Source organism: Amblyomma mixtum, chromosome 3, assembly GCF_055824585.1.
Source record: "Amblyomma mixtum isolate Tamu chromosome 3, ASM5582458v1, whole genome shotgun sequence".
Lineage (NCBI taxonomy): Eukaryota > Metazoa > Arthropoda > Arachnida > Ixodida > Ixodidae > Amblyomma > Amblyomma mixtum.
The window spans coordinates 69826973-69849356 of NC_143014.1; the positions used below are offsets into that span (position 1 = coordinate 69826973).

At 48.4% G+C, this 22384-nt stretch overlaps 1 protein-coding gene across 1 annotated transcript in view; it reads left to right on the plus strand.

Annotated features, from left to right (window-relative positions):
* Positions 1 to 22384, plus strand: part of LOC149350533 (uncharacterized) — a 189202-nt gene that overhangs the window by 45774 nt on the left and 121044 nt on the right. The window contains exon 2 of the mRNA XM_089579575.1: positions 5737 to 6048. Within this exon, the coding sequence (XP_089435701.1) occupies positions 5802 to 6048 (247 nt within the window). The 5' untranslated portion in view covers positions 5737 to 5801. The remainder of the gene's footprint in view (positions 1 to 5736; positions 6049 to 22384) is intronic.

Here is a 22384-nt window from a genome sequence, read left to right on the forward strand (position 1 = left end):
AATATATTTTATTGTGTCGTATATCAAAATATAACAGTCATGCATCTTCTGGCTTGCATTATAAACAAAAGCAAAAAACTGAACTTCACTGCACCCCCGCGTCACTGCTGCTCTCTGCAGTGACCTCAGGTGGAGCTCTCCGCTGCTACGGCCGCTGCCGCACCCCGCTATGGCCAACCATTGCTTTTAGTACGCTCTTGGCGAATCTCAGCGGTAGAAATTGGCCGTGCGAGCGGCTGTGATGCGGTGTGAGAAAAAAAAATTGCTCTTTGGCTCTATTCAATGATTCATTACGTATGCCTGTTGTGTGTGACGCCTCTTTAGTGCACTGCGGATGCGAAGAGCGTGCTACCCAGCGACACAACTCATCCCATGTCATCAGACGCTGACTAAAAGCTGTGAAGGGGGTGGCGCGCGTATCTGCGTAGTATTTGTTAACGTCGCGCACTTCAAGGTTTTGCGGACTGGTTTGGTCACTAACGTCGATCGCCGTTGTATACCGCAGGGACATTGCATTAATATCATTCGGACAGGTGAGGGATCCTGTTTGTAATAATGGAATCGGACTTATAACAGACAAAGGTGTTACGGTTGTGAAGTACGCAGTGCTTGTGTGCTGGAAATTACAAACACTTTATTGCACTGGGTCTGGAGCAGCGATCGTTTGTCCATACCAGATGTGTATGACACATTGATGCTGAGCTTTATCACCGATGAAAGGACGGCCAAGCCAAACACCTGTGATGCGATGTTGTTGGAGTAGGACGCGCTCCAAGCACCGGTTCGTCGTCGTGCTCCGTGTTTGACGACTTGCAAGCAGGTGTGACGCGCCTTCAGCGTTGTGCTGTGTCTTACGTAGTTGCAACAGGCTATAGTGTTGTGCAATCTTGGTATGCGAGCGAAGAAATCGGCGGCTTTCGCCACGTTGCGTGTCCTTCGCAGAGGTGCTTAGATTTATCAGCGATGACGTCCGTTTTGCCTGTTATATTTCGATGGTCAACATCGTCGATGTCTGTCAGTAATCAGCACAGCCGCGCGGCATGCCTGTAGCCGGCAGGGATGTTGGGAGTGGCCCACCCATAGCGCGTACGCCTATAATTTATGTCCGGCACGCCGGGGGCGTGACCAATGGTTTTGATTGACAGGTGAACTCGGAGCTAAACTCGTGAACGGTGAAGTGCCCCGAATTCATCTCGGGACTGTCATGGCGGCAGCAGCGGCAGCCTTGGTCATCGCTTCCTCTGACGGCAAATGTCAGTACGGCCGGCTGGACCCGTTTACCGCCTTGGCCGACGAGGAATTCCAGTGACATTTTCGCCTCTCCAAAAAATCGGTACGATGGTTGTGTAAATAGTTAGGCGACGACCCACGCCTGCGGAGAGTGCGTACCGGGCTTCATTCGCTTTCGGTCGAAGAGCAAGTCCTCTGCGCCCTCCGGTTCTTCGCGACCGGGAGCTTCCAGGGGAGCGTCGGTGCAGACCGTTTTATTGGACGCCAATAAAGCACTGTGAGCCGCTGTGTGAGGGACGTCTCCGACGCGCTTATCGACGCGGCTGTGCAGAAGCGGTGGCTCGCTTTGCCCACGACTGCGGCCGAGCGTGCGTATGTTGAGGAGCGTTTCCTTCTGCGCGGCGGCATCACAGACGTCGTGGGATGCGTCCACGGGACCTACATTGGCGTAAAGGCCCCTTCGAAGTCCAGCCCTGACATGGTGAAGGCCAACTATTTCACTAGGAAGGCACATTATGCATTGAACATTGCAATCAGTGAAAAATAATTGTTCTCGCCAAGCCCTTTGGGCTACTCTACAGCACAGTGCCAAAGTCGGTCCCAGACTCTTTTGGCGAAGACTGGATTCGCCGCTCACCGGTTCCACAGAACAATTCATAACATGCCAGGTACCTTAAGAGAGGCCCACAAAAAAAAAATGAAAGGTGCCCAGGCTTAGCTTGGTTAAGCCAAGAATGCGTTGCATATTGCGCGGTCTTTTTTTTTTGAGGGCGAGGTATTGCTTGGCGGCACTCGATTTTCTCGGCAAGACGTCACGCGCCGGCGCAGCGCCCTAGCGGGAGGAGCGGGAGTCAGGTGGTGGCTGCGGCCGCGCGCGACCGCGCGAGTTGGGGCCCAGCATTTCCCCCGGCTGTCGTGACGTCACGTCACGTGGTTGCGCTCAAGGTCAATGGTGGCTGCCCGGCCGCGCCAAAGGGCTGAACTGAGTGATTGCAATATGCAACGCATAAAAGTGGGCTCCTCGGCAACGGCGAAATCGAAAGTTGCAGATGGCCACTTGTTTTTTTTTGTTTTTTTTTTATTCGAGAAGTCTGCCATGAGGCATAAGTTGAGAAAAGGGGGAGTGGAATGTAGGTTACAGAAAGTTAAAAGAAGGAGTGTAGACCAGTTTCGGCGAGGTACTCGCATTGGCTGCTTGTGAAGTGATTGTCCATAGTCCACTTGTTAATCGGGCCACTGCAGAGCACTCACCACTGTGCTAATTAATTAAATCCGACGAATGAATGTCATCTTTCGCACAAACCTCTCACTTGCATCTAAAAAGTATAGTCACAATGCTGCAGAATCGGAAAGATAACCGCCACTGCTGACCAAAAGCCGGTGCGATCTCATTGACAACGAATTTCGGACAGCTCACATTAACGCGGTATGCATGTAATGAGCAGATGCATGCAGTTCATTTCAGAACACGGCATAATATTCAAGCGATTCTGAAAAAAAAACGAGTTTTCTCATTCAACTAACGTGAAATTCAACTTGCGATGAAAAAAAATGTGCGAAAGAAAAAGGTTTCACTATGCGGGATTTGAACCCACGCGCTCCCATTGCCTGTCGACTCTCCGGAGCGACGCGTTAGACCACACGGCCACAGAACAGCGCGGAGTGATACACCACTCTTTATTTTTTTTTGCAGACTACTTCCGTAGCCTTCACAACGTTGCACATGTACCTCGTCGCCATTGGCGGTAAGCTGATGACGGGCGTTGGTAGCGTTCCCTCGCGGTACAAAGCAAAATTTAATAATGCATAAATCACTCCAAAGCGCTTTAAATCCAAATCTTGCACACTATAAAATGCTTATAAAGGTGTATTAAGTGCATTATAAAATTCAACAAACCTCGTTTGTCTAATTGCACACGCAGTGCACTTGGTGGAGCGACACACAAATGAAAAGTGCACCGGCGGTTGGCTCACGTGACCCGTTCTTTGTTGACCGCCCAAGAAGCCGATGAGGTGGCGCCGATGTGATGATAAAGCACGGAATATATCCAGATAACCCAATGAAGTTTGAGGCGTGACGAGGGCGGGATTTTGTCCTGCTACCATTAGTTCACTCATCTGAGGGCGCCGCCAGAGCTCGGGAAGATTCCGAGTTTCAGCAAACTCGGGCCTTCCAGCATAGCACCCCAAGACGCGCATTCCGACTGCGCCACCGAGTGCCCCCACTGCTTTGCAAACTTGAGAATTTCCTAGCGAGCTTCACTTAATTATAATTGAAGGAATATAAACAAGTAATCTGTAAGGAGACCGTCGATGTCACTCCGCGTGAAGCTAGGAGTAGGCGTCCAAAGAGCCAACCCACACCCATTTCAGGCAGCGCACCCAAGCAGATACCGCTGTCCGGGAGTTAGGCGGCGGACTTGTCGTCGCCACACAGATATCAAGGTGATGGACTGAAAGCTTACTGTTAGGAAATATAAATAAGCGTGGGAGGGAGGGGGGGGGGGGGGCACATAATTATTCGCATTTGGGTTTTATTTTGTTGTGCAAAGAAACGGGCAATGAAAGTTCAACTGGCAACCAATATTTTCAGCGTGCTACTGACCAGCGCAAGAACTATAAAGTGATTGAGATATTTGTTTCGTCCTTTGCGTTAGATACAACGAAACTCCATGCTAAAAAATTAAGAGTAAGTGAAAAATTATATCAACGGAACGGCAGGAATGAATATCGCGTCGACTTCGCAGCACTGCAGGCCGTAAAGAGCAAAGTGCACAGTACTGTCGTAAACAAGACTGAACGTAAGAGCAGATTGCTAATGAAAAGCGAGCACAAGTGACGTCTGCGTCACCTGTATTTTAAAAGCTTCGCTGATGTTTGCTTCTTTCAAGCGGTTGAAATCTCGGTGCAACTTAAGGACTAAAACTGGTGCACACGCGAGTTTATCAAACTCAGAAAAGAGAGAAAGATCTGGGAAAAGTGGCCAGAGCCACAATGGAAGCCAAAATGAAACGACAATAAAGCGTACTATTTTTGTGAAATGCAAACGAAAATGAGCCCGTGTTTCCGTGGTGAAATCTGAACCAGAACGGTTAAGCTACAGCGCATCGGGCCCTGTTCTGCATCTCGTCGATTTTTCACTGCTTTTGTTCTTTTAAATGACCGCTGAACTGGAGCAACTTCCTAAATTTTAAGGATATAAAGACCGAAATGATCGCAAGTTGCATATAAAAAAAAAACGCTTCTAAAATGCTCAGATGCAGGTTTTGTTGCCGCGGAACGCCCACGAGAAAACACGATATCGTAACTTGAGAGGAGGGCTTTTTTCCTCCACGGGGTTGCCTAACAGACAAAACACGCTTTACAGGGGCAATCTCCCCAATATCCTCTCGAGCTGCGGCCTCCCATTTGTTCGCTTCAGAGGCCTCTGCCTTTTGGTTCTGTAACTTGCTCTCTGTTTCCTTTCTCGAAGCCACGATTGTTGCAGTGTTTTGTGGGGAAACTGAACTCCCTGATTCTTGTGGTATTTTTGGATACAGAGAAGAGGCCCTTCTATAATCATAAAAAAAACTCCCATCTGTTGTGTTGTACGTAATGCTGATTGCGCGCCCAAGATGCAACGAAAAGCAACGTACTGCATTAAAAAACACGCATATGAACAAGTCTACCAGTTGGTTAACTCACGCTCTGAGCTTACGCTTTGTTATTAAGGTGTTTGGAGCAGCCGATGAGGTAAAATGGAGATGTTCTGTCACTGTTGCGCTGAAGCCGAGCCTTGCCACAGTTTCTTGGGAACAACTCGAGGTTGTGATATCAGGGTCATTCCTTGTTCCACGTTCAAGAAACCGCGCTTAATTCTTCATTTATCTCCTTCCTCTGCACTGGGCAAATATGAAGAGTGAACAAGTGGGAGAAGTTTTCTAAAGCGTCTTGCATGTGCAGCCATAGAATCTCAGATGGCAGTGCGCTAAGTCATAGGGTTTTTGAAAAGCAAGGAGCCGTTGCGCCTACGAATACCTGCTAACCGTAAACATTCCTTTACGCATCTTTAAGGTCAAACTACAAAGCTATGGTTATTGAGGGCAGCTGGCGTCGTTCAGAATACTGGCTTGCGGTGCTTAACGTCCAGAGCCGGTGCGTGCACTACGAGGGACGCCGTAGGGGAGGGCTCCGAATTAATTTAGATCCCTTGCGGGCGTGCACTGACATCGCACAGCACAAGGGTGGTTTCGAGTTTTGGACTGGAACGAAATGCGGCCGCCAAGGCTTAAATTCGATCTCGTGACGCTGGGATCAACAGCTCAACGCCAAAGCCCACGGAACCTCGGTTCAAAATACCGGGCTGGAAACGTGGGTGGAAAACGTTTTTTCTCTTTCAGAGTGCCTTAAATGTTCCCAGATGGGAAACCAAGTGGGTCCGAGAAGCGTGTCGTTGTTTGTAGCCAGTGTGACGCGTTTTACTGCATCGCTGACTAAGCGCTGCCTGTCCCGTGCTCTTCTCCGCAGCGCTGTCTCGGTGGCCGTGGGCCTCCCGTCCGTTGGCCGTGGCGGAGCTGGCGCCGACCGGCGGCATGACGCGCGTGGGAAACCAGACCAACAGCACCGACCCGGCTGCGGTCAACTCGCGCATCTTCGTCGGCAACCTCAACACACACGTGGTCTCAAAGGAGGACGTCGAGCGGCTGTTCAAGCGCTACGGCCGCATCATCGGCATCTCTATGCACAAGGGCTACGCCTTCGTCCAGTACACCGACACCTACGACGCACGCAACGCTGTGCTCGGCGAGGACGGGCGCACCATAGCGGGACAGATACTTGGTACGGTGCCCTTCCGCTTTTTTCTTTTTTCACGCACGTCTAGAAATGTATGCGGCCTGTCTTATCCTGGACCTCTTTTCTCCCGCAACCCGCACCTGTTAAGCATGACGGCAGGCGCAGGGCAGCCAAGGAACGCTTTCTGCACGAAGGACAAGCTTTTTTAGTTTGTTTTCTGCGCTGAAAGTCTTCTGTGGTGATAGCTTTGCCATATAACGCGACGACCCCCTTCTTGCAGACTGCTTTACACAGCTCCGTCTAAATATTAACAGACGCTTGCTCCACAGCGAATGTCTGTGTGAGCGTCTGCGGCAAATAACTTTAATAATATCACCCTGCTCTAAAGGAATGAAACTCACTTTTTTTTTCTAGCATGCAGCCAAAGTTACCTATGTCCCAGAGTTTATATAGCCCTCTGTACTCGCACTAGCCATCTTGAGGAAGCACTGGGGCGACGCAGGGCCAAAAGCGATATTATGTTGTTTGCTTTTTCTCTACCTTCACCCCAAAGGAGCTTATTATAGAGGAGCGTATTCTTACGCTGGGAAAAAGAGTGGCGTGAAAGAAAAAGCAACATAAAGAAGTATTTGAGCGCTTGGAAGTAGGTTATACGCGCGGGGCAATTTAATTTGTTCAACTTCAAAAGTGGTTCCCGGGTCTCAGGTTAATGGAATTTTAAAGGCTGCTGGGAGCACAGGATTTATGAGCGCTCAGTTTCTGCTGCTATATTACTAAACGCTGGAAACAGAAAAAGCCATGTAGTAGTGCTCTGCAGTCCGCAATTACTCAGTCCTCATCATTCTCGTGGCTTTTCTCCCAATACATACGGTAAACAAAAAAATACATATCCAACATTTTAATTTTTTTTTCACTTTTAATTTGAATACATTTGTTCTAATCGTTCATTAATGATCAGTAGCTCTACCAGACGACGTGACGCCTCACTGGTCTAGAACTTCATGGGATCTCTGGTTATAAGAGACTGATGTAACTAGCGATATGGAGAAAGCTAACAAGGGAGTACTAGATGGGATTTACAAGTTAAGTATTTAAGTCGTACGCCGTCCTGTAGCAATTACACATGCAAAATCTTAAGCAGAACAACTGTCAGTGTTTGCAATCAGTTTAAGTTCTCGTCGAGCAGCCGCGTCACTTTTATTAGCGGAGTTAAGATTTCTTGTGTAGGACACTAGTTCAGATTATTCAAAGCGAATTATTATTTTTTTTCGCGCATATGTACCTGAGGCTTAGAGTGACTTGGCAACAAAAGTAAACGCATCATCGCACCATCAAACGACTCCTTGAGGTCAACGCTGTCTCTTGAGTGAGAAGAATGTTACGGAGTGCTTAGCAAGCCGTAATGGATACTTTGTGCAGCACGTTCTTAAACTACTCGGATAATTTTCCTAGGAGTTCGCCACTTTCTTGTCCGTTCTAGTATGACTTTCACTGGTGCCATCGGTTCGAACGAAAAGCTTGATGTTTGGGTGATAGTTGCTTTTATCTGCCCCACGTTTCGGTGTCTACACGTTGCATTAGGTCTCTAAACGCGTCTCCAGACACTTGTATATAGGGCATAAAACATCTACGTCGTGCGAAGCGAAGCGATTGTGGGCTTAGTTGCTAGCTTCGACATGGACGGCCGATCGAGACGGCCGGTCGCCTCGAAAGCGAGAAACGCGGCACCGCTCTCGAATGACGCCGAAAGACAAGAAGCGACTGGGCGCGGGGCTTTGCCGCCCAGCGCTCGCCTGTCCGGTGAAGTGGCCCGAGACCCCTGGACGAGCCCTGCGCTGCTTCGCTGTCGCTCGCACTGCGGTGCGTTTATTTCGGGCTTTCAAGCGTCACATCGCCGTGCGCGAAGTGGCGAATGCAGTTTGTCCCGGTCCAGAATTAGAGCTGGCGCTTTCAGTCAAGCGGCGGGATGCAGCGGGTCGCCGACGTTTCTGCGCGAGCCAATGCGCCGCGGCGTCTGACCTCGCTCTCCCCGCGCTGGCTCCGCGTTGAAACAGCCAACGGCCTCCGAGCCGCACTCGCGCCACTGCGCTACACTGCCGTCGCTTTTGGTCCCGGCGCAGCTGTTCTTCATCCGCTGCATGAAGGCGCCCCTTCTTTTCTTTCTTACCCACCCCGCGCGAGTTTTCATTTCAAGTATGACCCTGTTGCTTGTGCATCTCTTTTGCTGCTTCTCTTGGTTGCGCGTTGATTCCCGGCTAGCTTAGATACCTGTGCATCCAAGATGCCAGTTGAACCATGAGCTTCTTCAATGCGGTCGAGTGGATAACCTCTCCTTTTCCTCAAAAATTAGACAGGTTGGAAATGATTTTAAAAAAAATTACGCAGGGCACTTCAGATTACTTGCGTGCATTGAATGATAAAGCAGTGTCTCATCGTGAGCCCTGTTGAGAGGTTGATTGAAGATTCTTTCCTATCTAATGACACGCCTGCTCATTAGCATACAGTCGTAAATAAATGCACACACTAGGTTAAGCTTTATGCGCCTAGAAGCAGCGCAGTTTTGTAGCCTACGGGTTGCGTGGTCACCTCGCCATCTGAAGGCCTTTGATTGAATTCCCCGCACCTTCGGAAGAAATTTCATTCTTTGCTGTTGATGTCATGCGAGGCCATGGTGACGTCACTGGGAGCCTTTCGAACCACTGCTGCTGGTGAGCGCTGCCGGGTTTCGTTGCCGATGAGCCATATGATGCTTTAGCATAAAAACATGTTTTCGGGCTAAGCGAAAAGATTGTTGGCAAGTGTGGGTATGGGGGCAAAATTTCTCAAAGTGCGTTTGTTGTTAGGCATAGTAGTTTTCGGTTGCAGTATGCGTGTCTGTTCCGGAACAAAAGGGAAGTAAATGTTATATGTTGGGTAGCTTAAAGGGGCTCTGAAAGGAACTCGAATAAAGTTGCGGTATGCCTTGGATGTTAAAGGACGCCGTTTCACGAATATTTTCCAGCAAGAATTTTTTTTTAATGCGCTTTATAGAAGCTGAGTTATCTGTAGGCAAAATCTGAATTTCAGCGTTTTTGAGCCTTTCCCTCTTCTCTCGTCACTTTCTGCACGTTGAAAGGTCGGCGCACCTCCGCCGACCCACCCCCGGGGGCGGAGCTTACTGACCCGCCTGAGCTACGCGGCTTGCTGGCCGCAACCATGGTAGCTGCCTGACGTCTGAAGGAATCTAACCAATAACGCCCTTCACTACGGCGTCCCTCATAACCAGAGTCGCTTTGGGACGTTAAACCCCAATAAACCTAAACCTCAACGAATAACGATTTCTGAAATGGTAAACGCAAGCGCGAGCATAAAAATGTCACCGGATAGGGCTCGCAAACCTTCGCGCGTGATTGTGGGCCCTCTGCGGTGTGTAGAAGTGTATTATTTGGCTCAGGTGTTCATAACACAATGCAGTGATTAAGCAAGTTCATGTGCTCTCTTCAGAAGGTGTTTCATAGCTCCTTTAATGGTAGGCATAGTATGATCTCCAGAGAGATTATCTTCTCCTTTGCGTCAACGGCTGGAAAAACAGCTGTTTGCTGCTTAACGCTAGAAAAAAAAAACTGTGCGGTGTAGCAGCCGCAGTTACTTGCGGGGAAGACACAAAGCTTAATGGCATTGACTCGCTTCGCATAAATATTTAAGAAAATCTGTTTAATGCAATATAATATCACATATGATTTGTGCATCCCCTGCTTAACAAAACTCTTCTGAAACTAGATCTATCTCCAAAACCGTTGAGCTAGATAGATAATTGGCTTAATTTTACCCTCCTGTTCCTAACACATGGCCAGACTATTTAATATAAAGATTAATTCGACGTAACGATGCGCGCTTCAGGTGCCTTAACGAGCAGTCATAAAATTAGGCTATTTTAAATCTTACCTGAGTCTTAACTTGAGTCTAACTGAATAACGGTGAAAGCAGATAAAAGTTTTCGTCCAGTTTTTCACTCAGTTATGAGAGAGCAATGGGTGCTATCAGGAGCCCTCGACACGGTCGCATACGCTGACAGACGCGAGCATACACGCAAACCATACCGGCTCAGGTACGCCCATGACGTGTTCGTCCAACCCATTCACGAAGAACGCACACACACAAAGGAATGTGCGTACAAACAGATTCGCAGAGAGAGAGAGAGACTGGCAAGTTGGAGCGTGACGAATGAACGGCGAAAAAATAAGGAGAACTAACCTTCTAAGATCTGGCGCTTTAAATAAAGTCAGGTGACGCAATCCGGTCATTTTGCATCTGTATAATCTGACAGGCAAGCACAATCGCACTGACTTCGGCCGCGAATCCCGCCAGCGTCGTTCATTTCCAGCTTGTAATTTTAATTTTAAGCGCGGCGCCACCATTCGTGGCGAAGCAACGTGGCCAGTGGAGCTTGTCTAAGTGAGCAACTAAGCACGCCTAAAGAGTTGCCGAGAAAAACAGCCAATTATGCCGCGCTGACTGGCCACCGGACGTGCGGGTGTGTTCCACAACACGGCCATCAGCGAGAAAGCGCTCTCTGGCCCGTGTCTGGCAGCTGAACCGCTTGCCACGCATTCTCCCCAAGCGGCAAAATTTGATTAGTCACTGCAAACCTCCTCGGCTTTTACGCGCGCCGTGTCATGCGACCGCGGCGAAGCGAAAAAAAAAAGCGGGAAAGTGAGGAAATGCAAACACAAGGGACGAACGCTGCGTGGCTGTTTTCACAGATTGTATATATTTCCGGCTTTCGTTTCTGTTCCTTCACTTTGCGTTCCCATAAATTGGTGCTTCCTCGGGCTGCTGCTTTTTCCTAGCTGCTACATTAACCGGAATATAAACAATGCTTGTGCCAGTGCTGGCTTAAAACGAGGGCACAGATTGTAGAAGAGTATCTTGCTGGCAATTTCTCTTTAAAAATTACTTAAGCAGCGCGAACAGCACTTTCCTGAATAAAATGCGGGAAGCACAGAAAAAGAAACAATACTGTTATTGTCGTGAAAAAAGGTTCAGTTGTTGCGAAATGTACTCTAGAATTCGCAGTTTCAGCGAAGCAAAACAACTCAGAAAACTAATATGTCGTTATCCGGACGGAAGGTCTGCCGTCAGTTATCCCTGGGAAGACCATTTCGCGGTTGTAACTCAGTTTAACAACTTTTTTTTTTATTCCTCTATGAGTATGATCCTGCTCGTGCCTCGTTAAGCAGGCCACTGTTTTTGCTTATTCATTGAATGAAAGCAGCAGTAAGAGATTAGAACGTTGCTAAATAACATTATGCGTATTACAGTGCTTATAATCGAGAACCGTGCATCGTTCATAAAAAGCGGCAAAATGGAGAAGGCGGCTTATTCCCAAGGATGGTGAGAAATTTATGTGAAGCCTTAACAAAACCATGATAACTATGAGATGGCTCTGAAGTGGCTCCAGCTGCTCATCTAGTTAATACCGTTTTTGCTACAACCATGAATGCATGCTGAAGACATTTGCATTTCCAAGCAATATGCTGTCTCGTCAAACGAAGAATAAAACATCATTAGCAAATAAGAACATCGGGCTGCTAATTGCATACTGAATATTGTTTGCTGCACGTGACCGGAGCAACCAATTAAAACTCCTGCTGAATTCAAAGACGCAACTTTGATGATCGTTGCACTTCTGGGAAGCAAAGACCACGTGAGGAGATTAGAAGTCTTCTGTAGCATTGTTGTATCATTCGCCGGGATGATACTTGTTTTGTTATTCTATAGTTAGGCAAATGCAACACAATGAGCGGTTCCCGTGAAAAAAATGTGTCATGGGTATCGGGTTTCGACAATTCGGCTGAGTTAATAGGAGTTCCGAGTACGAAATTTCTCATTTATGCCACTTCCTTAAATGCCTAGATCTCATTTCAACTAAATGTACTGCAATTTGTAAAAAAAAAAAAAGAAAACTGGCGCATACTTGCCAGTTTGTGTTATGGATTGATGTGTGTGAAAGTTTTCTATAAAAGTCCTCTTCAATATGACGGTGTCAAAGACGCCGGGCTAATACAGTTATCTCCTTCATTACTTATGTGATATGCTTCGAGGATTTCGCGCTCAACCTTACCCTTGCCTCAACCTTACCCTCTATCACGTTGATGCAGAAGGAATTAGGTTACCTGTCCCCTCGACTCTGCAGCCTGATTATCTCGCAAGCATCGCGGTCTTTTGTGCTGGTTTTGCGTTGCCGTTGAGCTTCGCATGCTCTGTTAGGTTTCCTGGGAGACTGGCTGTTTTTTAATAAAGCACAGTTGTTAGTCCAGTCGTTGTGTGTGCCTCGTCTCTCCTTTGTCCCCGTCTTTTTGGCTGGTTTTTTCGTAAGTATGTACAAACTAACCCAGATTTCAACTCTCCTCTGTTTTTGTCTGACACGGTCGCGGTTTCGGCACCCGACGGCGGTATTTTGATGGATGCAGAATTCACAAACGCCTGCGTACTCGGATGCAACTGTGAGCTGAATGTAATCACAACTAATAAGGAACCATCTGCTAGTTGCCCCTCACATACCAGATGTTGCAATGGGCCGCAGACGTATCTAATTTTGCATTTTTAAAACCTTACCTGTTTCCAACTTATAATGTCTTAGAGGAAAAGACCCCGCGAACTTGATGCTGCTATTATTGACGAGCTGTGCACACGGTGAACAGCGGCAACAGATGCTTTAAAGATTCGAGGGCAGAGCCTCTGAAGGCATCGAAAACGCAGAAATGGCACCAACGCAGGTTTTAAACAGTAATAAATTCGCTCATGATAAGACGTATTCCGTCCATTAGAGTAAAAACCACTCGAGAAGCTAACGTAAGATACGCGGAGTGAATGCAAGAAATATGCAGACGTATATAGTCCCTATCGAGATACTCGGGTATAGCGCGCCGAAAAGAATACATTATACCTAAAGCAGCTTAGGGCAGAGAAAAGCCCGGCGTTTCGTCGCGCACGCTATAAGCGGCCGGCAAGTGAAGCCAGCCCGAGGAGCGCCGTCGAGCACTGCGAAAATGGGCTCAGTGATGTGCGCCGATGCGAGTCCGATGGTTCGGCGTATCATTCCCGTTTAGTGCGAGCCGGACGACGTAACCGCCGCCACCGGCGGAGAAGCCATTCTGCGAGCAGGATGCTCAGAGCCCTCCGCGTCCAGCGACCGAGCAGCCATGCGCTCGCTGGGGGCAAGTAGCGGTTTCCTCAAAATCCAAGTTCACGCATGAGGAGAGAGTGGAATTTATTTCGCGCGAAGACAGAGAGATTGCTATCTCTAACAGGAGGCGCCGGCGACTACCCTTGAGTGGGGATGCGAGGGTAAGGTGGGCGTTTTGTGGAGAAACAGGAAGAAAGAGGGGTGCGATGGAAAAGAAAACTATAGCGAAAAAAATGCGTTGACAACAGAAAGATAAGTCGTGCACTATCAGCAGTAACTCTGAAAACACCTATTCGCATAAGCAGAAGCGGACATACCTACATGAGTGAATAGGCACGGGTACTTGTTGTTTAATGCTCATCTGGAGAGATGTGCACAGCATAATGTAGGCAGATACGCCGATGTACACATGCTTATGAACCCAATTTCACGCACCTGAAGAAACGCGAGCAAGAAAAAAAAGTTCGTGATTGGATTTGAAAGTAAGCTGCGCTCCAACCCAGTTTTCTGAGCAAACATCGACGATAAAAAAAATGGCTAGTGGACTAACCGAAGCAACGAGTCTGCAACACGCGCAAGGGTGGCTTGATAGGGGGAGGGGCATCATGGGTGCGGATGGAGGCGAGTGCGGAGGCTCATGCTTTCCTCAATCCGAAGGCGGCTATCGGCCTTCGCTACGCCCGCCAGCCGCAAGTGGAGCGCAGCCTGTCGCTTACTCTCGCTTCGCGCTCCCGTGGCGATCGGCCCCGCTGGCCGGTCTTCTTTCGGCGGTGTTGGCACAGCGGCGCCTCATATTGGCTCTGCCGGGCAGACTCATTTGCCGGGGAGGAAACATGAGCGCCCGTCTCACCTCATTGCGCCTGTCACAACGCCGACGACACGGTTAGCACAGAGCAAGGAATGCGGCATTGCGTGAGCGATGTCTGCGAGTGCGTGTGAGGCAACCTTTGCGCGAGAAAGATAGAAGGGGTGACATCGTGCGACCAGCTGAGTAATGTGGCTTGCTAAAAGCAGATTGGTAAAGAAGAACACAAGAGACAATAAGATGAATTCGCAAGAATTGTAAATACTATTATGCATTCCGTCACGACTAGCGCAATGGAACGCTTGTAAACCGTATCGAAAATTGACTCATAAACGCATCCGTTCTGTGTGACAGGAAGCGACAAGTACTGGAGAAGGTGATGTGGGGTCAAGGAGGAAAGACTGAAGTCACTTTGATAAAAAAAAAAAAAAACGCGAGAACAACACATCTCAGTCGACAGGATTCGAACCGGCCTTTCCGTGGTCCGCACTGGTGAAGCGGGCTGTCGGACAACAGCTATCTCCACAGTGTGAAAGTGGCATTTATTTTGTGTATGGTATGAGTGGCGCATCAAGTATCTTCTGAGAACATATACTGTAGTACGCACCGAGTGCGCAGTTGCGGCCAGGGTATTACGGAGCGTGCTTCGGCGTTGGAACTTTTCTCACGAGTTCCGTAGAGAAGATATGACAGCTTCTTGGGACCATGCGCGAAAGCACCAGTGGTAAGTGATAACGTATTCATATAGTTATTTATTAATTAGTTTATTTATTCATTCAAAATACCCCTAAAGCCCCTCACGGCTCCGGATATTACATAGGGAAAGGGGGGAGGGGGGGTACAAGCAATTGATCAGAAATAGAAAATAAACCACAAAATAAACGAGAAAAACAAACAAAACACTTTTTAGAACGTTGGAATATAATAATTAGTAGTAATAATTCATCATTCAAGCGAAAATGAAAAACAAAAATTAAAAAAATGAGAAAAATAAAGAAAAAGCAGCAGACAGTGAAAAATCATACCCAGCTATAGAACCTATACAACTTCATTGAAACCACAGCATTAAAATGAAACAATGGGAATCATCGTTAATAAAAATACAAGGCAAAAAGACCCAATGCATTCATAGGAAACATTCAACACTAGAAGTTAAGCTGTAGTATTGGCAGACGTTAGATTGAACATTTTATCCAGATCAGGGGCAGTCGCGACATGTGAAGGCAGAGCGTTCCAATCTGTTATAGTGCGTGGTATGCATGAGTGGGCGTAGATAAATGTATGACATGACACGCGCTAAACTTTAAAAGGAAGATCGTGCGGTCAAAAATGTAAGAATGCAAACAAAAGAAGTCGTTAGGAAGTGCCGAGTGATGACACTGTTTACGAAGAAGTGATAAACGTGCAATTTTACGGCGGAGCATAATTAATGCCCGCTGCGCGTTTCTTCAAGGCTGTGATCCTGGTATGACGTGAATAAGTATAGTAAATAAAACAAACTGCACGGTTCTGCAACGATTCGATCTTATTTATTAAATATGCTTGATGAGTGTCCCAAATAGCCGAAGCATATTCAATTTTAGGTCTAATTAGTGTGGTGTAAGCACATGTTCGAAGGTGAGAAGGAGCATGCTTTAAATTGTGTTTTAAGAGCGATTAGCGGACGCAAGAATAAGGTTAATATGGCGGTTTCAGGTTAGATCCGAGTGAAGGTGAATACTGACGTATTTGTACGTGGTTACCAGCTCAACCGGAGTATTATGGAGCTTGAAACACTTCCCAACTTTCGTTAGGTAAATCCTGGCGACAGTTCTACCACCGAGGCGTGCTCCGTAATATTACGGGGGCTGTACGTAGACACTACGTAGCTACAACTGCCTTCCGTGCGAGGGTGAGGGGAAGAACGACAAAGAACCGCAAATAGGCCTCTCACAATATCCTGCAACTCAAAGTTCACATTCCGTCCTTTATTAAACTGCATGCGTAGTTTCTTTCTTTTTTGATTTATACCCTCCCGCACAGCGGTTCTTTAATGTGATCGCAGAGTGTGTAAGTTGGTGGCGGTTGTGTTTGAGAAATTTGTTCGCTTTGATTGTTGCGTTTTCCCCAGAAACTAGCACGCGGAAGGGGCCCTGCGTTGCCTCGCCGTAAATGCACGAGTTAGTAACTGACAGCTTCGCCAGTTTAGTATAATGCATTATTGGCGTGTTTAGCGGGGCACGTGTGGCCTATACGCATCATTTTTCACTTTTCGGCCGAGCCCCAAATTGCTCGAGAAATTTCTCTCTTTCCCTCGGAGGTCCCGAGGCTCCGTGTCCGCCGCGTCGGATGCCAAGTCAAGCGCGTCGCCGCCGTCGTCGTTTGGAGCGACTGCGGCCTTCAATGCGAAACTAGGCGCGTGTTGAACAGTGCGGCTCGCGCCGACACTTTTGCGCCGGATAAGATTGATGGCGAGCGTTTCCGATGCAGAGGACGGCGACGACGGCGGCCGGGAGCAGCGGGCCTGATAAAAGACAGAAATAACCCCCGTTACGCGCAGCGCCGTCAGCCTTCGTGAGTGCCAGCGTATGTACACGGGCCTGTCTGTCTTGCAAGGAGATTAGGGACTCAAGGTTCCCGAATTCTCGAAATGTTTCTGCTGCTCGCAGCTTTTTGTTCCCAGTAATGGCTATTTCTAATAGCGGGGCTCGGATCCGTGATGACTGCTTAAGCGGGCATTGTGGGCCCGCTCGTGGCGGACCGCGATCGTTCGTCCTCGTGCTCGTTCCTAATGGACTCGGGGAAACTGAAATGGCCCTCCGCGCGCGCGCACACACCACACAGCCGGGCGCTGCAATTCTGGTGCGGTGACGCCTTAAGCAAGGCTCGGGGCTTCCGCCAGATACGATATCGCTACCCCATTCCGGAGGTTGGGCCCGCCCGCAGCACAGCGGCGGAATGCGCGCCCGGAGAATTACATGCGAGACGCCTGGAAACGACAGGCGTTAAGGATGGCCTCGGCATAATTCGTCCGTACGGTTGAACACAGCTCAGAAGAGCCAACGGAGGAAAAAGAAGACAACAAAACTGAAACAATGTTAAAAGTTTCTAAACGAAGAATGCGGCATGTATTGTTTCTTGCTTGGAGATACGACTATTGCCCGTTCATGTGAAAGAAGTAAGCGTATACGTCGTGCATTATTAAAACTGTGCCAGACGTCTTCCACATGTTGTAGTATTTCGAGGACGCTTTACCATCGCCACCGCTGTGCCTATAGTTTCGATGTCAATCGGCCAGAACAGAAATATCTTACCAGAGCGAAATATTGGAGCTGGGGTGTGTCAATGGCTGTGCTCGTGTTACTGGTAATTCATGTCAAACATAGTTTATTTGAGCGAAGGATCCATTTATAATTAAATAATAGTAATGTGTTATTAGTGTACTGAAGGCAGCGGCCTTACAGCTGCCTGTTTGCTAGAAGAAATCATTCGATAATGGCTAAGCTTGGCGGCTTTCCCGTACACGCACCAAATTTAACATCACTCGTAAAGACTCTATGGAATTAAGTTCACGTGATCCGTATTGCTTGTTCTAGAACAAGCGATACGGCCATGCTACTCGGGCACCCAGCGCCTGAGGGGCGACACCTTTCGTCTCATTAATGTGCTGCATTACCGCAACCTTACATTTCCTGATAACTCCTTATTATATATACGCAGACGTGCACACTCTGAGGTTCCGACAGGGCGAGGACTCTCCTGCTTCGATCTGTGGGCTATGAATCAAGTTTGAAGCGCCACCAGCGCGTACAGGTGAAGCTGAGGTGAAGCTGTGCGACGCCAGTGCACGTTAAAGAACCCCAGGTGGTCGAAATTTTGTGGAGCTCTTCACTACGGTGCCGCTCATAGCCTGAGTCGCTTTGGGACGTTAAACCCCCATAAACCATATATATATACACGCATATGTAGTCTGAGTTGTCTGCGTGCGGGTGCCTAGAGAAAGGAAATTATTTTTTGGGAAGCGAGAGAAATCAACTGTCAATTTTCTGCAGGCATGGGCACAATTGTGTCCAAAGCGTCATGCTAATCGCACGACTGGGAAATGGGCCGGTGCAACACATAAGGATTCCCTGCCTTTTATTCTGTTTTTATTCTCATCAGCGGCAACGAACAGTTACTAAATGCTGTCAGGCAGGGCATTCTGGCGGAACACTCTTAACTGATTTGTGGGAAACTCCGAAGACCATCTGATTGGCTTTGGAGGATCGAAAGCGTGTGGACTGTAGCCTGGTTGTTTGTAGCGTGCATTAACGCCATGCTTCGGCACGCGTGGGTTCCCCTCTCGATTGAGCGTACACCAAGGACGGCTCCTATTCATGCACCATTGCCTTTTTAAGCATGAAATGCTTTTAGCCCCCGTTGTCGGCAGTGTGGTGACGTCACGCCGAGACCGAGAGCCATCATCCGGGCACTGAAATCCACTCATCCGGGCACTGAAATCGAGTCATCCGGGCACTGAAATCGAGTCATCCGGGCACTGAAATCGAGTCATCCGGGCACTGAAATCGAGTCATCCGGGCACTGAAATGGAGTCATCCGGGCACTGAAATGGAGTCATCCGGGCACTGAAATCGAGTCATCCGGGCACTGAAATCGAGTCATCCGGGCACTGAAATCGAGTCATCCGGGCACTGAATTCCAGTCATCCGGGCTCTGAAACGAGAACATCCGGGCACCGTACGAGACTTAACGAGATTTAACGAGACTCTGTAAGCCCTCCTACGCGACCGGCATGCAAGCAACGGTTGGTCTCCAAACGAGTCACAAAAAATAACTGCTGCCAGTGCCTTCTCAATGTTTATCAAGATATCAGTCGCGCTGTGCGTTTGATAATGCACGGAATTATAATTTCCGATTTCTAATAAGGCGTGCAAAAAGCACATAAATGCCACGTTACACTTCGTTTTCATACGTGATCCGGGGCAGAAGCGCTGCGTTCAAAGGGCAAGGCATCGCGCCGAACGGGTGGTGGCGTTCCTCCCTTCCTTTACGGTGCGGTTCGGGTGTCCACCGAGATGGCAGAGAATTACTGCGCCATTTCCTTTCCTCAAAAATCTCTGCCTCTCCCGTAACCGAGAGTAGAGTAAGCATGAAATGTTTACGGGCCTAATGTCATCTCGGTGGACACCCGAACCGCACCGTACAGGAAGGGAGGAACGCCACCACCCGTTCAGCGCGATGCCTTGTCATATGAACGCAAGGTTTTTTGATGAAAGGAAATGGCGTAGTAATTCTCTGCCATCTCGGTGGACACCCGGACCGCACCGTAAAGGAAGGGAGGAACGCCACCACCCGTTCGGCACGATGCCTTGCCCTTTGAACGCAGCGCTTCTCCCCCGGATCACGTACGACAACGAAGTGCAACATGCAATTTATGTGGTTTTTGCACGCGTTATTAGAAATCGGAAATTATAATTCCGCGCGTTATCAAACCCACAGCTCCACTGATATCTTGATAAACATTGAGAAGGCACTGGCAGCAGTTATTTTTTGTCTCGTTTGGAGACCAACCAGCGCTTGCATGCCGGTCGCGTAGGAGGGCTTACGGAGTCTCGTTAAATCTCGCTAAGTCTCGTACGGTGCCCGGATGTTCTCGTTTCAGAGCCCGGATGACTGGAATTCAGTGCCCGGATGACTCGATTTCAGTGCCCGGATGACTCGATTTCAGTGCCCGGATGACTCGATTTCAGTGCCCGGATGACTCCATTTCAGTGCCCGGATGACTCGATTTCAGTGCCCGGATGACTCGATTTCAGTGCCCGGATGACTCGATTTCAGTGCCCGGATGAGTGGATTGCAATGCCCGGATGAGTGGATTTCAATGCCCGGATGAGTGGATCTCGGTCTCGGCGTGACGTCACCACACTGCCGACAACGGGGGCTAAAAGCATTTCATGCTTAAAAAACCTTGCGTTCAAATGGCAAGGCATCGCGCTGAAAGGGTGGTGGCGTTCCTCCCTTCCTGTACGGTGCGGTTCGGGTGTCCACCGAGATGACATTAGGCCCGTAAACATTTCATGCTTACTCTACTCTCGTTTACGGGAGAGGCAGAGATTTTTTTTCTGGTGCGGCGACAGTGTCTTTTCAGAGTACTGTGGTCACGCCATCTCAACTGATACAGGAAGGAGATCATGCTCATTTCTTTCTCGGCGTGTTCACTGTCACAAATTAGCTTGTGCTCCGCGCGCTGTTACCAATACGGTCCTAGTGGTCCTGAAATCGTGGCCCTGTAGCTGATATTGTAAGGGAGGCAATTGGAATGCCAAGTGTGCGGCCCGGATCAGTCGTCCGGCTCCAATAGGCTGGCACCTAGAATTTTTTAAAGGTGATGTCAGCTTAAGACCACCAGGAAGGTCTTTTTGCATTCATGATCATTCTCTTAATTCCTCGCCGCCAGGTTAGAAGACATCCTTTCTTTCAATTTTTCATTCACCTATTAAAAGTTGGCAGACGTTTAATAGTCGCCTTCCTTACGTCGTGTTCTTCACCTCAGCCCACGTGCGGAATGGTTCCCGTGTTGATCTGAACTGCTGTGTGGACAAACTTCTCCATAGCACCGTGCACTTTTTAAGCATGAAATGCTTTTAGCTCCCGTTGTCGGCAGTGTGGTGACGTCACGCCGAGACCGAGAGCCATCATCCGGGCACTGAAATCCACTCATCCGGGCACTGAATTCCAGTCATCCGGGCACTGAAATCCACTCATCCGGGCACTGAAATCCACTCATCCGGGCACTGAATTCCAGTCATCCGGGCTCTAAAACGAGAACATCCGGGCACCGTACTAGACTTAACGAGATTTAACGAGACTCTCTAAGCCCTCCTACGCGACCGGCATGCAAGCGCCGGTTGGTCTCCAAACGAGACAAAAAATAACTGCTGCCAGTGCCTTCTCAATGTTTATCAAGATATCAGTTGAGCTGTGGGTTTGATAATGCACGGAATTATAATTTCCGATTTCTAATAACGCGTGCAAAAAGCACATAAATGCCATGTTACACTTCGTTGTCATACGTGATCCGGGGGAGAAGCGCTGCGTTCAAAGGGCAAGGCATCGCGCCGAACGGGTGGTGGCGTTCCTCCCTTCCTTTACGGTGCGGTTCGGGTGTCCACCGAGATGGCAGAGAATTACTGCGCCATTTCCTTTCCTCAAAAAACCTTGCGTTCAAATGGCAAGGCATCGCGCTGAACGGGTGGTGGCGTTCCTCCCTTCCTGTACGGTGCGGTTCGGGTGTCCACCGAGATGACATTAGGCCCGTAAACATTTCATGCTTACTCTACTCTCGTTTACGGGAGAGGCAGAGATTTTTTTTTCTTTGTGAAATAACCACCAAGGCACACGAGAAAAAAATCCAGTCAAAATTATCTACTTCGCAAATACACCTGCCACTACTTAACGCAGCTGGACGCGCCACGGCCGAGCAGCATACAGTTCAGTTCTACCACGCCGATTTTTGCACAGTTATCACCGTACACCATAGGTGAAAAGCTCGGCTGGCTGGTACATGATCTTGGGGCGAAAAACAGCGCTTAGACGATACAGAGAAGAGAGGGGACACGACGCTGCTGCTCTGACCTCTGAGAGACGGGACAGCGTCGTGTCCCCTCTCTCCGTATTGTGTAGGCGATGTTTTTTTTTTTTTTTGCCACAAGATCACCATACACGAATCCTGATGGTGAAAATTTTTATTTGGCTGTTGATCAGGAATATTTGTCTGAGAGGCACTTGAAGAATAGTAGAAATGCACATGCTGCCAAGTTGACAGTTCCGACAAATAACATTTATTGAGCTAGCTCGCTATGTAACGCGAAAAACACCTCAATTGCAATATGAATAGTTCCAAACTCCCATGGCAGTGTTATAGCAAACTCCCCAGAAAGAAAGGTCGCGACTTTTCAATGTTCATTATTTGCACTTACCGCGTCTTAAAAAGCTCGGACGATCCTTTTTATCGCCGAACGCTCGATATGTGTGTGTCAATCGCAATCCAAGTGTCATCTAACTTTATCGCTATACGCTGTTTGTTTTCCCACTCGGCCCATTTTTGTTCTCAAAAACGGATCACATTCTTGAACGATTCCAAAGGCCTCCATCGCTTAGGTTTTCGGCCAGTTGCGAACATAATTACAGTTGCAAACCCGAATACACCTCTACCAATCTAGGCTTCTAGGCACCACCTCTTTTCTTCTGGTGGAAATTGCAGGAATTTTCCTGCTTGATTAGTTTTACGTCTAAAGGGACCTCACTACTTTGTAAGTGACTCTCGAGCTTCGTGCCGAAATGATTGCATAAATAGCGATAGCTACTGCGAACGTGTCACAGGAAAAAAAAAATTCTTCGTGAGGAAAGAGCCCCTAGAGAGAAAATGC